The sequence below is a fragment of the Electrophorus electricus genome, chromosome 8 (assembly GCF_013358815.1).
Source record: "Electrophorus electricus isolate fEleEle1 chromosome 8, fEleEle1.pri, whole genome shotgun sequence".
Lineage (NCBI taxonomy): Eukaryota > Metazoa > Chordata > Actinopteri > Gymnotiformes > Gymnotidae > Electrophorus > Electrophorus electricus.
The window spans coordinates 26,381,394-26,400,063 of NC_049542.1; the positions used below are offsets into that span (position 1 = coordinate 26,381,394).

Here is an 18,670-nt window from a genome sequence, read left to right on the forward strand (position 1 = left end):
ACATTAAGATGATAACATTTAAAATATTTTTAAAGGATTGAGCCAATTAGAAAATAATCACCGCGGAAAATACTTTTTAAAAGACTTTTACTGTTGTGCTAACACTTTCATTGTACATTTTCAATACATTTTTCAACCCATCGGCCATATCTGGTATTCTTGCTAAGACAAAATGTTGTACACAGGTCTCAAACGGTTGCCAACGAGGCCAACGACACCTCCAACACTGTAGGCGGCAGTAGTCGGCGCTTAAACATTTCTGAGTTGTTTGAAACAGAAATAGACGATAAAAATGGCGCCTTGAGTACATTTTCACGTTGCGTAAAATTTCTCGAGGTTTTACTGACGTGCCACCCAGAATTTGATCGGGTTTCTTGGTAGGTTTGTGTATTTTTGTGGATATCGATAGAGTCGAGGATGTTCGTGGCAAGAAGTATCGCAGCGGACCACAAGGACCTCATCCACGATGTTTCTTATGACTTCCATGGCCGAAGGATGGCCACTTGTTCGAGTGATCAAAGTGTCAAGGTATTGTTAGTTAGGCAACGTTTTCAGGAAGCAGAGATCATATATATATATATATATATATATATATATATATATATATATATATATATATATATATATATATCACAACAGTACCCTAAACTATGCATATATGTATATTAGTTTAACATACTGTTGTGATATGCTGTTCTAAAACTGATTTGTCTCGCATGTTTGGCACACGTGGTGTATCGCGAATCTCAAATGGACCTGCGTCTTGCTCGATTTTAATACTCAAAACCTCAGCTCGACTGTTAACATCAGCCACTAAGCATCCCATGTTTATTGCTGCGGAGTATGTTTTTGTTTCCTACTCGGTTTTAGCATACGTGTCTTGAGTTATTAAAACCCGGTAATCCGACACAAATGTACAATTGTGTTTAACGTAGGTTTGGGATAAGAGCGACAGCGGGGAATGGCACTGCACAGCGAGCTGGAAGGTAGTTGTTTTACTGATCAAATCAGTCTTTTGGAGTGTTTTTGATGGTCGCAACCTGGTCAGAGGTGTTTTGCATCCCCGGCGACTACAGACGCACAGCGGCTCCGTGTGGCGTGTGACGTGGGCGCACCCCGAGTTCGGCCAGGTGTTGGCGTCCTGCTCCTTCGACCGCACCGCCGCCGTGTGGGAGGAAATAGTCGGAGAGTCGAACGACAAGCAACGCGGGCTCAGTCACTGGGTGAGGGGCCCATCGCCATGGGTTACGCTCACCATCACTTTTTTGTAACGTGTTGGTTGTGCATTATTGCTGGAGGGTTTTGCTGGAGTGTTTGATTTCCTGCAAGTACGTATGCTGATTCGGGGAAAAAAAAAAGTAAATATAAATTTTCTCTTATGTAAACGTCTCGAGTGCCATTTACCAGAGCACTTACATTTACGGCATTTAGCTAACCCTTTTATCCTAAGCAACTTACAATTCTGACTGAACACAACTTGAGTAATCAAGGCTTAAGGGTCTTGTTCAGGGGCCCAACAGTGGCAACCTGGTAGTGGTGGGACTTGAACTGGCAACCTTCTGTTTACTAGTGAAGTACCTTAACCACTGAGACACCACCGTCCCCATATACATTTTATAATGTTAAATTAACGTTGTGTTCCTTAACCCTTATTAAGAAACGGGGATGTTTTCACAACTCTGTGGCGTCTCTGTAGATAAAGAGGACCACGCTGGTGGACAGTAGGACATCGGTGACTGATGTAAAGTTTGCCCCGAAGCACATGGGTCTGGTTCTGGCCACATGCTCAGCTGATGGCGTGGTTCGCATCTATGAGGCACCGGACGTCATGAATCTCAGCCAGTGGAGCCTGCAGCATGAGATCTCCTGCAAGCTGTCCTGCTCCTGCATCTCATGGAACCCCTCCAGGTGTGTGTGTGTGTGTGTTGGTAGAGGACGGTAGGACTTGGACTGGGGAGGTGTTTGCATACACCTTTACACTCACTACCTCTCCTACACACTCCCAATGTCACCTTTCACCTTGTGGCCTCATACAATCTGTGTTAGGGATAGTATGGCATAACTACAGAGTCTTCGGTTAGACTTTATTGTCCTATATGGGGACATTACATTTGCAGTACAATGCTTCATACGCACTGTGTCCTTCAATAAATGTGCTACATATATCTAAAAAAAACAGTATTCTAAAATGGGTTGTGAAATGACAGTTGGAATTGGAAAACGGGGTTAAAAGGGACAAAAGGAGTCTAATGTAAGGTGAAATTAAAAACACATTAGCACATCGCTATGATGGAGCCCACCTTGTTAGGGAGGCAGAGCAAAGCTACACTTCGGAATGCTTGCTGAGGTGCTGAGATATAAGTGTAGTTTGTTGTGCATTTACACACAATGTGAACTCTATTCATTCAGAGAGAAGTTTTCATGCTTCATCAGTGAACTCCTGTAACTGCTTTCAAATTGAGTTCCTCTATAACCAAATTATGTAAGATCCTCTAAAATTTGGAACTATAAACCTGTACCAACAATAATACACACATGCAATCAAGATATGGTTCATCACTGATGATGGAGTTGATCTATGAGATGCTGGAAGTGATTCAAGATGGGATTGTTGATGCCCTCTATAAAGTTATTCATAAAAGGGGAAGCCAGCACCATAGGCTGGTAACACACACGCAGACATCTGCTGAGAATAAATGTCAAGCCTTTCTAAAGAGAGCAATTCTGCAGGTTAAACCTTTTAGGGAATTTTTACAAGGCCAATTTAAATTGCCACCTTCTCACTCAGTGCAGTCGTTTTAAAATATGGCTTGAGCTCTGCATCTTTTAAAGCCTTTTAGCCATCTACCAGGGGAGTGAAGCCCCACCAGTGTGACAGCATAAATGGGCCAATGGCAGCCAGATGCACTTCATACTTCCTGTGCCTGTCATCAGGTATAAGCAGGCTTCATTGTATATGCTGTAACTCTGCTGTGATTGGCTGTTGTCCCCAGCTCCCGGGCCCATCCTCCTATGATTTCCGTGGGCAGCGACGACAACAATGTGACCTACAGTGGAAAGGTCCAGATCTACGAATACAATGAGAACACCAGGTGAGCCCAGACCTTCTGGCTCATGCCCGCGTTTCTGTGTCCTCTGTCAGTTTGGGTGTGAGGATGGAGAGAGAGGTGGTGACACCTCATGCTGATGCTCCCCTGTAGGAAGTATGCCAAGGCAGAAACACTGATGACCGTTACTGATCCAGTCCACGACATCGCTTTCGCTCCCAACCTTGGAAGATCCTTCCACGTGCTGGCCATAGCCACCAAAGACGTGCGCATCTTCAAACTCGTGCCCCTCCGGTATGTGAGCCTGACGCACTTCGCCGCAGTGCAAACGGCAGCTAAACGGCTTGCTGCTAAACAAGTTGCGAAGCCTTGGTTTGCTGTTTGCATGTTTAAGTGCTACTTTATTTGTTGGCATCTGAGGCGAGGTGAGTGGATGGGTTCGTTTGGCCCCTTGTGCTTCTGTGTGCCAGGAGAGACAGCACTACCAGCTCTGGCCCCACCAAGTTCGAGGTGCAGCTGCTGGCCCAGTTCGACAGCCACAACTCGCAGGTGTGGCGAGTCAGCTGGAACATCACCAGTACCTTGCTGGCGTCCTCCGGGGATGACGGCTGCGTTCGGCTCTGGAAGGGTGAGCCCCGATCTCTCCCTGTCACATGCCTAGACTCCACCCTGTCCCATACCATCACACCCACTTCCTTGTCGTCTCTGCTCTCCAGCGAACTACATGGACAACTGGAAATGCACTGGGATCCTGCGAGGAGATGGCAGCCCCGTGAATGGCTCGTCTGTTCAGGGCCTGGCCCTGAACACCCCGGGGTCCTCTGGAGCGCCGACCCCTCAAAACAGTGTGGCAGGGGCAGCATCTGCGGGCAGGTATGGTTGCTGGGCACCGAGGACATGGGCGGGGCTGGCAGGTATATCGCACGTGGCGATATATTTGATACTGTTTTATACAAGCCATAGAAAATGAGCACATTAACACTGAATATGCCAAGGTGTGTGGCTCAGTCACTGGTGCCACTGAACCATTTGCTTATCACTTTGTATTGTGTAGGAAATGCGCGGTCAGCCCTTTCACCTCATTCGTGCAATAGTTTCTGTGTTTTTAAATGATGAATACAATTCAGTGTTAAAGGAAGACACATTGCAGAGACTTCTAAGAAAACGAATTCTTTGTCTTCGTAGACGAGCTGGATATCATAGATATCTACGATAATCATGTCACCTTGGCCTCAAAGCCTAGCCCACTTGACAAACTCACTCTTGCAACCACATCAAGAAGCTCAGTTAATATTACGTATGGCAGATTTCATCGAGAGGTAATATTGCACATGAATGTCACTTTGCAGTATTCGCTGCTTTTGGATTTTTCACGGAGCAGTTCGTATATGGACCTCTCCTCTCAGTACTTAACGCAGACTGAGGGATTAAGTTCAAACCAATGAATTACCTACATCTCTTAGAGATGATTTAACCCTTTTTAAACAGCGTTACACTTAATATGACAAGACGTACTGTATTTTGTAAATTGACAACTAATTATCTGGGACAGATTTATATGAAATGGTGGGGGGAGACAATTAAACAAAATTAAACAAAAGTATTATTTATACTCACTACTTGTCCTCCCTCTCATGCACACGTGTGTACACGCACACAGACACACACTGACATACTCACACCAACATGCTCACGCAGACACACATAAACTGTCCCAACATTATCAGTGTATGCTATCGTAGCAGTGTTCACCGTGCTCATCACACTCATTCAGGTCTTTTTCAGTGATGACTGATGAAGCCAGTGGTGAAGATTTAATTTAAAAAAAAACCCACCGTGGGTTGGATGTGTGAAAATGGTCTGGTTTCGGTAGACATAATGCAAAGTATGTGTTAAAAATAGGGCAACTAAAGATAGCAGCACCACGAATTTAATTTCACAATCTCAGTTGATCATCCACGGCAGTTTGCTGAGTCAATGAAATACCACAAAGCAGAAACACACTTGGATAATAGAGCAAACTCTTATTGGTCTTACAAATAAATACTGATACCTTTAACATTATACTTGTCAAACTTTATCATATTGTATCTTGCCATTTTCCTTAAGCATATCGATATATGAGTTTATATAGTCGTATTGTCCTGCCCTGGGCATGGGGCACTGAGGACAGTCCTACGCATGTTGACCTCACTCCTGGGTCTGCTAGTGTATGATCTAGAGAAAATCATGGTACTTAACAGCTTCACAGAACACATTCTTTGGTTAGTGTGGTGTAAATGGGGACACGTACGATTACTGTTCCTTATGGGGAAGAGAAGGTGTTCTTTTGCAGATTCACCACATGGACAACTAACTTAAACAAAGAGGTGTGTGTGTGTGTGTGTGTGTGAGAGAGAGACGGAAGGCCTTTTAGAACAGCAGTGGCTTAGATAGGTTAAATGTTGGAGTCAGAATTGGAAGCACTGCTGGCCCACACTGAGGAAGGTCACTGGCTTCCAGGCACATGGTGAATTTTGGCCGCTCTGTAAACGCATGCAGATGTATTGTTGCTATGGTGGTCATCCTTTCTAGAAGGGTACAAAGTGGCATTTTAGAAACCAGGACATCTAAAATGTATAGAATATACACACGTGCATGCATACATGTTTGTATGTATATTATTTAAATATAACTTATCCTTGAATGATTTCTTAGTCATTAAGTCAGCCCAGGCCTGAAAGGATTTTGTGAATTGCCAGTGAGAGTTTGGGCTGGGTTATAGTTTTTATGCAGACAGATGGGCATCTAATCCTATAACTGCCACGAATGTGTGTCTGTGTCTGTGTCTCCTTTAAGTGAATGCGCGTGGTCCAGCGAGATGCGTGCAAGGCCAGGAAGGACCCTACAAACCTCATGGATGCGCACAGAACGACTGAGGCTTTAGTCTGATGTGCTTCAGTTAACTGTTCCGTATCTAATTTATATCTGTGTTTCCTGATTAAGTTTGTCATGAGTTTAAAGGTGTTTGTCTTGTTTTTAACAGAAAAAAAGCTCAGCTGATGCCAGGCTAATGGCGACTGACAGCTTGCTGCATGTGCGCACACACAGGATTGGACGAGAATCCCAGTAACCCCTCCCCCAGCACTGAGTGACACCTCTACAGACCAACCAGACACTCCTCAATCTACTAATCTAACAGCCGCTGCTGCCATGTGGCACTGACTGTGTTTGGTGTGTGGATACTGCAAGAAATGCAGACGTGTTGCTTGTGTCTGTCGTTTGATGGCATTTTCTTGTTGTGTTTTTGTTTTTACTATTAATTTCATATAAAGATCTGTGTATTAAAAACACATTGCTCCCTAGGGAAATGTACAATATATGTATGTACTTTTTTTTTTTTCTTTCTTGTGCGGTAAAATAAAAGAAGAATGATTACAGTAATAGTCGAAATTGGATTTTAGGCTAAATGTCTGTCGTGTGTTTCATAGCACATGTAGTCCACCAATGAACAGCCTCTGATTAGACGATGCATGACACCGCATTATGAAGTCACCAAAATAATTTAACAGGGGCTTTTATTTTGAAAGCCAGCTGTTTTCCAGTAATTTTAAGATCACTGGGTAGTGCAGAAAATGATGCATTGTAGATTCCACATTCTCCTCACAATTTTTTTTATTTATTTTTTTTTTGTGTGTTTGGGATATTAGAATGGATTTAGTTAGTAACCTGCTTACTAATGCCTCAAACTACTAATCCGTGGCTGTGTATTTGCCAATGTAGCCTGAACTCATGATTCTTTAATGAGTATGTTCTGCTGTTACAAAGTACTAACAGTAGAGGGAGACACTGAGCTTGCTTGGTTGCTTTTTACTCTTCAGTTTTAATTCCTCTCACCAGCAGGAAGCAGTTCAGCCAGTTCTAGTGACCATATCCAGATTTCAGTCGTGTTACTGGATGTGTTACTTACATTTTTGCTGAAAACCAAGATGCTGTTTGAACAGATTATGTTCAGTAATGTTAAACAGGAGCTGGAGGAGACGCGCTGGTGACCTGATGATCTGCACTTTTAATTTGTAATGTGTGTTTGTGCGTGCTCTCCCTTCTACTTCATTTCTTATGTTCAAAGCAAAACTCTTGCTTGGATATTCCATCATCTTGAGGTTGTCACCAATCTTCAGTACATTTGGTTTTAACAAAAAGGAAGTACAGTTTTGTAAGCAGTTTTTAAAAGCTGTTACGACTTTTGGGGTGGCTTAGATGTGTGAAATAAAGGGTCGCAAATAAAGCAGCATGGTGTGTTATTTCCTGGACACTGTCTTTCTGCCCATATCTGCTCCTTGACAGGAACCATAAATATACAATGTAGTCTTCAGAACGTTTGTCACCCCAAGTGAAAATATTTATCCTAAAAAGAGATTTTAGTTCCATGTACACATCTGCCTGTGCTGCCAGCACACTATTATTGATGACTTGCAGATTCAACACCACATTTGAATTTCCTTTGCCTTATGATCCTATCAATCCATGTCTTGTTTGAGTTGTGTGTATGTACAGCCCTTGCCAACTGCTGCGTGTGTGTGTGAACTATGTCTAATAGTTGCTTGGGTCTTCATGCAGATATTTCTTCCCACCACTGGACCCCCCCCGGACTGGGTCAAGGCTGACCCACCTCCTTCCTCCCTCTCTCATTGAGCACGCCTGTGAGAATGTTTCCAGCCACACGCAGAAGCCACTACAATTACGTCGCCGATACTCCGCTGCTGTCTTCAGCCAGCCCCCAGAGCACGAATGACCCGCCCCCTCCAGTCGGAAGGATGCACTTCCACACTGAGCTCAACAGCTTCTCTGCAGCTTAATGAATCACAGATGTCTGGGTTTGCTGTTGCTTTTGGTTGTTGTGAAATCTGATCCTCCATTTCTATATGCTTGTGGAGTAATCCTTTCTGCCAAAATGTTCATATTTCTTTTGTTTTATTCACAACTACAATAGAGAATCTGCTGTGTTCATGTAACTAGTCTCAAAGTGTTTTTTTTCCCCTCCCCTCTCTATGTTTGATGAATGCTGACACTTCATTGCTTTCTTGCCTAAATGGAGCGGGTCAAGCACTGCGGCTCACACCTAAAGCACTGGCCCACTCTCTTTTGCTTTCTCACACACACCCTTAGCAGATGTAACTGATGTACTCTGCCATACAGGTTGTGCTGGTCATGTTTATCAAAGGAACATATACTCTTTTGGTGTCCTAATTGCACACCTGGCAACCCTGTGTGTGTCTGCATGCAGTGCCCTGGAAGGCATTTTAAATACCATCCAGAGGGGGTCAGGCACCTCTGTAGACAAAGCTTTTAAGAGGGCAAATGATGCAACCCCTTGACACTGGAATGAGTCTCCTTCCCAGTCTTCATGCTGGTGTCTGGCCTCAGACAGATCAACACTGACTGGCAACCAACCCTTGTCCCCTGGGGCCAAGGATTCATTCAATTAAACTTACACCAGGGGGTGGTGTCTGGGGTTTAACACACACACACATACACACACTGACAAACACTGTATGGTTGCTCAATGTATGGGAGGCTCAGACGACAAATGTCTTTTTTTTTTTTTTTTTTTTTTACTCAAGGTTGTCTGTGTCCTCTCAATGTGTTTAACTGTGTTAATCTGATCCTATGATAGCTCATGGTTTGATGGTTATAAAAAAAGGCAATACAGGAAATGTAATTCAGTAATACTTTAGAACATTTTTTTCCTGTTTCATTTTACATTTTACAAATAATCTCTTGACTCAGTCAAGGAAATTAAAACCAATTACTGTAGTACACGAATGTGTTTTTTTTCTCCTTGAGAAAAAATATCCGGCCATGAGAACCTATATGCATAACTTAATATTCATTGTTCTATGTTAATATTCTATGGAATAATTAGAGAAGAACTATGGAGAGCAATTTGCTGAACAATTTCAGCGTCAGAGAAGAAACTACCGCCGCACTCCACACTTTTGGTTTATGTAGAGAAATCTCACTTACACGCAGTTCAGCACATAAAACTATATATTTTCTGAGCTTTGTCATGAGTTGTGTGCGCTGTGTTTAAATTTCGCACTTTAATAGTGAACATAGTTTTGTTTTATTTGCTACATTCTACATTTAAAACACTAAACTTAACTTGAAATGAATTATATAACAAAGTCGAGACTTCACACATATGGGGTAATCAATTTATAACAAAGTTATAAGCCATACCGTTGGACGGTCTGCCGAAAATAGTCTTGCCCATCTAAGTTTACATTCTTTAGTACTCCTACTCTGCAGATGTCGCTACAGCATTTTCTAAATTATTCAGATGGACCTGGAGAAGTGGGAGGGGGATATACAACGGAGTTTGTGATCTAACGACTTTGGCAATGAGTGAGACCGTCTAGACACATTTGACACCCGCGGGTAGCGGAGACCGTCTGGAGGCGACACTTCTCTTTCTGCGGCTCTGTCATAATCGGGAGCTGGAGCCTGCAAACGTAAGCGACATTTCTGTCATACTAAACAGTTTTAGATGGTGGGACTAGACGGACACAGTCGAATATTGTGGCAGCTAAGACAGCTTCAGTTCTGCAAGAAATGGAAGTTGTTGCAGACAGCGCAGTCGAAAAGAAAACAGGCTCACGTTTGAGGTTTCAAGTTCTTAAAGGGGGCGCTAACAATTAATGCTTTCTTAGTGATCAGCATTATAGCTGTGTTGTCGTACAACGCCGAAGTTTTTTCTCCTGCGAAACAGACATGAAGTTAAACGCGTTAAAAGGAGGATGGAGAAATCTTGCTCATTAGCTCTGAACTTGGCGCTTGTGTGTGACTCAGTTGTGAGACACTGCGCTGAATACGCCTTCCCCCCTGTCCTATAGTCGTTAAACTTATTTTGTTGATGCGCAGGGAAACTTATTTGGACGAAACGAAGTCACCTCTTTTCGTTTCCATTTGGGCATCGTATGTCCAGACTAATGGTATGGAAACCGAGCACCGTTAAAGATGATGATGATGATAGTAATAACCATTTATGCAATTTAGCCATTAGTCTCTTCTACGGCCCATACCGGAGAAAGCACCGTAAAGTCATTTTGAACTTAGATTATATTTTCTGTCTTAATGTTTGTTCTGAATGTATTTATTTTTGTGGCTGATTGTAATAAATCTCTAATTAGTGCATTACGTGCATATCAAATGGGATGTTGTTTTGTTTTGGCCACTGGAAAATTACATGTGTCCCGTTACAGTACATACACTCAGGACTTTTGAATACGCTAATGTCTCTATATAACCTACTTTCATGCTGATCCTTGTTTTAACCAAGGACTGTGTAATTTCGACTCAAATAATATGTAATCGTTAAATATGCATGTGCACTCTTGAAGATTATTTTGAAGGATGTGTCGTTGTGGTGGAAATATGAAAACATGTTACAGTTTTAGGGCAGCATTCCTTTTCCCTCCCAAAAACCTCTTTCAGCTGACTATAGCGTGGGGTGCTTATTATGTGAACATATCTGCGGTTGTGACCATAGGCCTATATGTGATTGTTTTTGACTGATTGACAAACATTTCAGTGGTTATTGCTATATAGACATATAAACAGTCCAGGTTGCATATGTTCCTTTACAAGCTTTGCAGGGTTAATCTTAGGTCATTTGTGAATATTCCCTTGTAGCTCACAACACCGAGGTTGCGGATTCGATTCACAGGGACAACACACTGTGTGGTGGTGATAAGTAGGCTATATGTAGGTCGTAATGTTTTTTAAAAGAGTTTTCAAAAATTAGTATTTGCTTCTGGATCTGGGTTCTCATCTAAATACCTTGAATCATCCACCGTGTGATATAAACTTGCCACATGATTTCAGAATTGTTTTTTGATGCTTTCCTGAATGAGCTCACAGTATGCGATCTTTGCGCACTGAGCTCACCACGCAGTGACTTTTTACAAACATTTTCCTCACATCAGGACGACAAGTGCAAGACAAACCGTTTATCGGCACTTCATGTGTCTCACTCGGTCGCCCGAGTGCCGGGATTCGCGTGATCACGTGATTAGTTCCTTCGAGCGGAGCAAGTCTCGCGGACTACAAGAGCGCTTCTGGCCCGCTCGGCTAAATCCCGACACATCGCTGCGGCGGTTTGCCTCGCTCACTGGTTATTTAAAAACCTTCATTCCCCAAATGGGAAGACCTGGTTCCAGTTCAGCAGTGCAACACGTTCACGCAGTGCTGATCTCGGAGACCGGGACAAAACGGCTTAGTCGTCGGCTGTGATGTCTGGTGCATGCCATTACCGTGCAACGGGTGAACCGGCTTGTTGCAACATCGCCTTCTAGTCGTTTTACAGACCATATTAAATATTGCACATTATTATACATATAATAACACCCCCTCCCTTCTCATCCCGTTCCTCCGCGCACGTCCCGGGGACTCCCCACTGCCCGCCCGAGCCACACCAGAACTTTTAGCAGCTCACTCCGCCACGGAGAGCTAATTTTGTTTGCGATGCTATATGGGTTAGCAAAGGTCTTGTCGAAGGAGACGTGAAAATAATTCTCTCCCCCTTGGGGGCAGATGGAGGCGGGGCGGGCGCCTCTGTGCGGGCGGCCGATGTGAAAGCGGTCACCTCGGGCGCGTTTGGCTGCGGTTTCCTTCAACCGTGTTGCAAGTTTTCTCACGCCGGTAGTGCCTGACCGACTGCGGAGTTGTTGTGTCCAAACTGGTCGTTGGCGGCAGATGAAAGACTTGCGACGCTTAATAAACGCGGAAATGCCCTCCTGGGTCATTATGTCTTAAGGTAGAGACGCGCACGCCTCCCCGGGCGTAACAGGCTGCAGCGTTGATTGCACACACTCCACCAACTCTGCAGCTCTGAGACATTTACGAGCCTTTGTGAAGCGATGATTAACAAATTAAAAGGTTGTAGATTGCATGTTTATCAGAACAAAAGAGGTGGTTTCAGCAAACTTTAGGTGTGAGGCTTCGTCTGTCATCACCAATAAACGGACAAAATGGGACGGATATGGGAAATCAACGCTCGAACGGGCGCTAAGGTGTTGAGAACAGTGTCTGTCACGGTTAGACATGGCATGTAAGCTTGTTTTACTAGTGCTCGCATCTTTTTTTAGCTTAAAAAAAAACCTGACGCACGTTGGCCTGCAGTAGCAGAGATGCAGGGGCGTGGCTTACGGCGCTCGTGCGGATGTGGGTGGAGCCCTGCATGAAATATGTAAATTAGCGGAAAACGGGGATGTGGCGATTAATCGATGTCGTCAGTCATGGAGCTTATGCACAAAAGAGTCAGGAAATTCAACTCGGTACAATGTAGATGAAAAAAAAATCGATTACTCAGTACATTTATGGACAGATTGTTTCTGAAATAGTCATTTGCTGGAATCCCACTGGAGAGACTTATCAGGGGGTCAGTAAGTCTGTCACACTAAATTCATGGGAAGACACTGCAGTGAGAAACTGGGCTTCCTTCTGCCTCAACAGTAACCGCCATCCATTTTCTCATGGGTCTTATTCTGCAGCTCACTGTAGTTCATGCTGCTTGGGAGAATAGTGCAGCGTGACCTGGCGAGCACAAACTTGCGAGTGCTGTTCTGAAGTACTGTCTGAAGTGCTGTTCTGTCTGTCCAGGTGCCGTACCACATCAGATGGAGCCCGGAGAAGGCGACTAGCACTTCGCTCAGGCTAGTGGGCTAGCGTTGTTGGCTTGCTGTTAGCAGCACTGGCTCGGTGTTGGCGTCATGGCAGTGCTCGTAGTGTATGTCTGACAGGCAGTTTTGCAGTATTGTGGTTGGTTGAGGCAGCTTTCTTATTCCACCCAGGGAGCCCTCTGTTCCTATTAGCTCACGATATGGCAGGCGGCTCCATGGGACTTTGGAGCAAAGCTATGACTCGTTTCGGGGGGGGGGGGGGGGGGGGGGGAGAGAGAGAGAGAGAGAGAGAGAGAGAGGGGAGGGGAGAGAGAGAGAGAGAGAGAGGGGAGGGGAGAGAGAGAGAGAGAGAGAGAGAGAGAATAATAAAAGGATAGGTCATCTGCCTCTCTGATTTTCTGACTCTTTTTGAAGAGGCTCAGTTGTATTCATGTATGCCCCATAAATATTGATCAGAATTCCAGCTGAATGGCTTTTTGCTTTGAAGGTGCTGTGATGGATTGGTTCCCCTCCACTCTTCAAAATGGCTGGAATAATTAATTGGGTGGGAAGCAGGAGAAGCTGGCCTGGAACCATGTGTGTGTGTGTGTGTGTGTGTGTGTATTTGTAGGTTTTTGTATTTCTGTGTGTTTTATTAAAGGTCTTATTCCAATGTATTACTAATTCAGCTCATCAAAGTTTTAAAAAATTTCACACACTTCTAAATTTTATTTATTTTTTCCCCTAAAACCACATTTGGAACAATTACATAACAAACACCCTGATGCAGTGGGGAATGTCAAAACCAAAAGTCGGTGTGTTAATGAAAACCAAATTTGTTTGCGTGGGTTAAATAACAGATATTAAACAGAATGAAGATGGCACTGTGCTACCAGGAGGTGCCAGTGAAGCTGTTCCTAATCCTTAGAGTGGCTGTGGTGTCTCGTCTTGGCATTTATCCTGGAGCAGATGCTTATCTAGACGCTTATCCTGGACTAGGAGATTATCCTAGACTAGACATTTATCCTGGACTAGGTATTTGTCCTGGTCTGTGCAGGGTGTTCTTCATGTGCTGGGCTTTTGTGCTGGTGTAGGCGTTTCAGATGTGGTAGAGACTTATGCAGTGTGGTTGAACACCTCTGCACTCAACCAGCCCACAGGAGGTCGCCTGGAAATCTGATGATTTTGGATCACACCAGCTGCTGTCAAAGCTATACAATTACATGTGCATAGGATATGGAGTCGTGTCTGTTGCTGAGCCATGATCACACACGCACACGCACACGCACGCGCACGCGCACGCACACACACACACACACACACACACACACACACACACACACACACACACACACACACACACACACACACACACACACACACACACATATTCAGTCCTGTTCAATATGTCTGGCTGGGGGGCAGACAAATCCAGTAATTTGAGAAGGATGGTATGATGGGCCTGGGTGACTGTGTCTGTATGCAGAGCTGGAACTATGCCAGCTGTGACCAGGTGCTGCAGTGGTTCATACATTGCCCTCTAGCTGCTGGTCTGAGAACAGTCTTGGATCACATTGTGGATCTCCAGGAGAATTCCAACCACAGCACTGACTCAATGGAACTCAGCCTTTCACTGACACCGTCCCAGGTTCACGTTTAAAGAGCCAGGGAACCTAAATATGTGTTTTCTTTCCAGTTAGATTTAGCTTGCTCTTCTGGGCACATAATTTATATACAAAGTGCATTATATGAAAACTGTTCCAAAGTACAGTAAATTACACAATTATTTCACCAGAGTTTCTCCCCAAGCGATGTAAAATGGCATGTCCTCATGCTGGGTAAAGCTTAAGTAAAATTTACTGTCAATAGTCAGAAGGCTGCTGCGCCTCCACCAAACTGTATTACTGCTTCTCTGTTTGACTCTGAGCAACCTAGCTAGCTAGGCAGTGAAAGCTACGTAAGCAAAAGCCTTAGCCAAGTGCACAGAATAATTTCTTTGAAATGGTCCTTTTAACAGCGTATGCACTGCTGTGTTGTCAAACCTACATGTTGACTGTAATGTTTATACAAATGGTGTTTTATACATCAATATGCTGACATAAATTTGATTTGCATGTGTTCTCACAGAAATCAGGGCATCTCAATGACGTCAAGATCACATCTTATAGGACAATGAGTTAATTCTAATCATATTAAAATAAGCATTAGATAAGGCTGCTTATCTACAAGAAAACTCAACTGCAGCAAATCTCAAAGGTAACGGTGTTAGGCTAAGTTATTCTGAAGTGAAGTCAGTGCAGTATTTTCATGGAGATAGCTGTGTGTACACAAACCTTCAGTTTCAGCCTGACAGAAAACATAAAAACCTCCCTGGAATATTAGGTCCTCAGCTAGGACTAATGAGGCAATTTAGTTTTTCAGCAGTCTATGATATTTCTTATTTTTTTAACTGAAAAATTGCTGAATGTTTAAAATAACATTATAGTTGAGCATCATGCAAACATTTAATATTACAATAGCTGGGGCTTTAAGAGCCACTAATAGAAGCTCCTGTGGTGTATTTGGAATAACTGTGATGGAGCTGCAGCTAATGAAATGGCTTCATGTTTGGTTGTTTTTGCCGTTGTGATGCACCACCTTTTCCAACCACATCATCAGTCAAGAAAAAGAAGACTGCTCTTCATTTCTTCGAAAACTACAGCTTTCTCCCATCATTGCCATACGAGAGAGAAGTCCTCTTGACTTGAGCAGGGTGGGGGATTGTGTGACGTGTCTGGCCTAACTGTGCCACCAGATGCCTTCTGGCCATGTAGCACGGGGTTGGACACAGCTCGACGCTCTAAAGGGGAAAGGTCTGGCCCAGTGTCCCTGACGTGCACAGGTGAAATATTTGGCTGGGTATGCTCGGTGTGTCTGCCACACGGCTGACTGCAGCCACTGGTGAGCAGGAGATACTGGCTGGCTGTTTTTTAGGGTTGTGATGGTATGACAGTATGGCGGCATGATGTGATCAAAGTGCTGTGCTGTGACTGTCATATGTAGTACAGTCCCAGATGGAATATCTATGATTAGTCAGGATGCTCACTGAACATAGCAAAAAATTTGATGATTTTATATGAGGGATTATTTAGCATATGTTGGCTTCCTGCAGTATTGGTATTGGAAAGACTAGCGTTGCAATAAAAATGAACATATATTGTGCACCCTTTTAGGAATCATTGTGAAATTTGTCAGAGATATTGATTATTCATTTCATCTAATAGTGCTTAAATGCTTCAGAACTTAGTATGGCTGTGATTGGTCAGGCTGAGGAAATTCACAATGCACAACATAACCATAAGTACCAGTGAAGAGGAAGTGTTGTTTGAAACTGGAAATACTTGGTTATCAGAGTTTGGCAGAATGCCAATAGTAATGTGTCATGTAACTTTGCTGACATAAGGAATGGATCAGTCAGATTACCTGCTTGTATGCTTCTGACCAGGCTGTTTTGTTCTGAGTGATTGTGAATTCTCACGGACAGCGGTCCACACCGGGGCCCCAGTAAGACCAGCACCAAGTGCGGTGCGGTGAAGTTTACACGTCATCCACTCTGTCCACACTTCCTCTGCATATTCTAGTCCATGACTCCATATTCTAGTCCATGGACAGCATACAGAGTGATGTCCTAGCAATGACATCGATTTATTTATTAGCCCTGGCAACTTGGGACACTTTCGTATTGATACTTTTTTTGTAATTCTTACATATTTATTTCATTTTAATAATTTGTTATTTCAGTTTACAAAAATGTCAAGAAAAATGTAAAATATACATTCAACTATTCAAGGCTTACATCTGTAGTTTTAACTCATTTTCATAGTTTTTAAACATGTGGTCTGCATAACTATGACCAAAATTATGTATGTTTAAGGTAAAATAGTGGTTTATTAATCCCACATTTAAAGGGAAATTAGAGATCAAAACTTCCTTGGAACATCAGGAATATCTCAGATTAATAAAATACTTAGAGCACAAACAACACACAAGTAAAACACATGATTTGTCTGAGAGCTGTATTGCATATTGCAGCCTTCTGTAGTATCAGTATTGCAAAGGGCAGTATCTTGATAACAATTAACAAGCAATATATTTTTCAGCCCTGCTTTCAGCATCTGTGCTTCAGCATACTCTGTGTCCCCTGGTTACCTCCTTCTTAGCAGAGGCTACAGTGAAAATCCGATCTCACATCCACAAAGTGCCTGCTGTTGCTCGGCAGTCCCGGCCACTTTGTTCTGCATGTGGCACAGACCTACCTCTGGTGACGGGAGTGGTGAGGGGCGGGCCTACACGCCTGTGGGAGTGGTGAGGGGCGGGCCTACACGACTGTAGGAAGGACAGATGAATGGGGCCTTAGACTTTCTGTGGGAGGTGCCCTAAACCCCGCCTCCAAGCATATCCTCAAGGGGTAGCAGGCGCCTGCTGTGGGTCACAGACGTGAAGGCTATAGGCGAGTCCAGCATGCTGCGTGCCTCCCTCGAGGAGGGGTGATAAGAGCCTGGCGTTGAAGCTTCACGCCAACACAGTGTGACCTCCTAAGCTAAGTGCCAGACAGCTTCACAGGGAGGAGCATGTGTGTGAAAACTGTCACAAAAGCTTTAAATAGTACCTTGTGTGATTGCATTAAAGCAGCACAGGAGCACACACGCCTACACAGGCTACCCGTCCTCCGTGGAAGCAGAGACGACAGTGCTATAAACGTCTGCTGGAGCAGAAACACTGGCTGCCTGCAGTTGGCATGGTTTCACTCCATTACTGTGTGTGAATGTACGTGTGTACATGTTTTTTGTTTGTGTGTGTGTGTGTTAACAGAACAGTACCCTGTAAATTATTCGTATTATAAGCAATGGACAGATGTATCCGTGCTACCCAATGACAGGTTGTGTGTGTGTGTGTGTGTGTGTGTGTGTTTGTGACTATGTGTTTGTGACTGTGTGTGTGTGTGTCTGTGACTGTGTGTTTGTGACTGTGTGTGTGTGTGTGTGTGTGTGTGTGTGTGTGTGTGTGTGTGTGTGTGTGTGTGTGTGTGTGTCAGTCTTCCCCCACCCACCCAAAAAAGTCCCAGTGCAGTCAGGTCTTTGTGGAGATGCGCGGCTGGAGCATAATGGGAAGTCCATGGCAATAGGGGTGGAGCTCTGCAGTGCTGGATTCTAGCTGCCTGATGTTTTTAAGTGAAGTTGGTTTGTCCATCTGCCAAAAAAAAAGAGATCGATATCCTTTTTGGTTTAAATCATCACTTTCCGAGGAATTCTGTATGGACAGCCTGCTGAAGATGTCTAGCACTCTGAGGTTGGGTTAAGTTTTTTAAACATTTTTTAAGTCTTTTACATTTTTCCTGAGGGGGCCGAGGGATGATGTGGCTTATATGTCTCGCTGCCTGTAATGTGTGCGGGTTTGGATTCTGGATGAATGGATAAATGTGGCAGGCTGTGCAGAGGCTGGGTGACGAGCCCACCCATTACATCACGTAAACTTGCAGCTTTTAGCATGCGTTAGTTTATATGGTGCTTTCATCTTACTGTGTGTGTGTGCAGGACCAGCATTTAGACAAGGCCCGGTTTACCTCAGCACATGCCTTTGAAGTGAAATGTTTAGTCTGGTCGTTGACCGTGTGTGTGTGTGTGTGTGTGTGTGTGTGTGTGTGTGTGTGTGTGTGTGTGTGTGTGTGTGTGTGTGTGTGTGTGTGTGAGAAGCAGAAACAGCACCCCCTGCCCTCCAGACTGCTAGGTCAGTGTAATGGCTTTGTCTGTCCTGGTAGATAATGTATGCCCTGTACCTGACCTCACACACACACACACACACACACACACACACACACACACACACACACACACACACACACACACACACACACACACACACACACACACACACACACTACTGAAGAGCAGTCTTTGACCCTGCTGTCTAGACTCCTTAAGTGGCACAGTGAGAGTCATTGAT

The 18,670-nt window shown here is 44.0% G+C and overlaps 2 protein-coding genes across 5 annotated transcripts in view; both read left to right on the top strand.

Moving 5' to 3' along the window:
• The first annotated feature begins 269 nt into the window (after positions 1–269).
• seh1l (SEH1-like (S. cerevisiae)) lies at positions 270–8,848 on the top strand. Of its 3 annotated transcripts, none has more exons than XM_035529353.1 (9): positions 270–528; positions 936–986; positions 1,077–1,223; positions 1,697–1,908; positions 2,994–3,092; positions 3,201–3,341; positions 3,518–3,675; positions 3,764–3,920; positions 7,647–8,848. In XM_035529353.1, exons 1-9 carry the CDS (start codon positions 418–420, stop codon positions 7,819–7,821), a joined length of 1,251 nt encoding a protein of 416 aa, XP_035385246.1. In that variant the 5' UTR covers positions 270–417; the 3' UTR covers positions 7,822–8,848. The 3 variants fall into 3 exon arrangements, with proteins under 3 accessions (XP_035385246.1, XP_035385248.1, XP_035385247.1); XM_035529355.1 differs by lacking the exon at positions 7,647–8,848 and adding an exon at positions 6,073–7,330; XM_035529354.1 differs by lacking the exon at positions 7,647–8,848 and adding an exon at positions 5,886–5,979.
• A 586-nt stretch (positions 8,849–9,434) lies between these two features.
• Positions 9,435–18,670, top strand: part of ldlrad4a (low density lipoprotein receptor class A domain containing 4a) — a 53,184-nt gene continuing 43,948 nt past the window's right edge. For both annotated transcript variants that reach the window (XM_035528776.1, XM_035528778.1), the window contains exon 1: positions 9,435–9,541. The gene's annotated coding sequence lies outside the window, so the exon portion shown is untranslated. The remainder of the gene's footprint in view (positions 9,542–18,670) is intronic.

Coding starts and splice junctions, on each gene's coding strand:
- seh1l (XM_035529353.1), top strand. CDS start 418: ATGTTCGTGGCAAGAAGTATCGCAGCGGACCACAAGGACCTCATCCAC. Junction 987..1,076: donor ACTGCACAGCGAGCTGGAAG/GTAGTTGTTTTA, acceptor CGGCGACTACAG/ACGCACAGCGGCTCCGTGTG. Junction 3,093..3,200: donor GAATACAATGAGAACACCAG/GTGAGCCCAGAC, acceptor GCTCCCCTGTAG/GAAGTATGCCAAGGCAGAAA.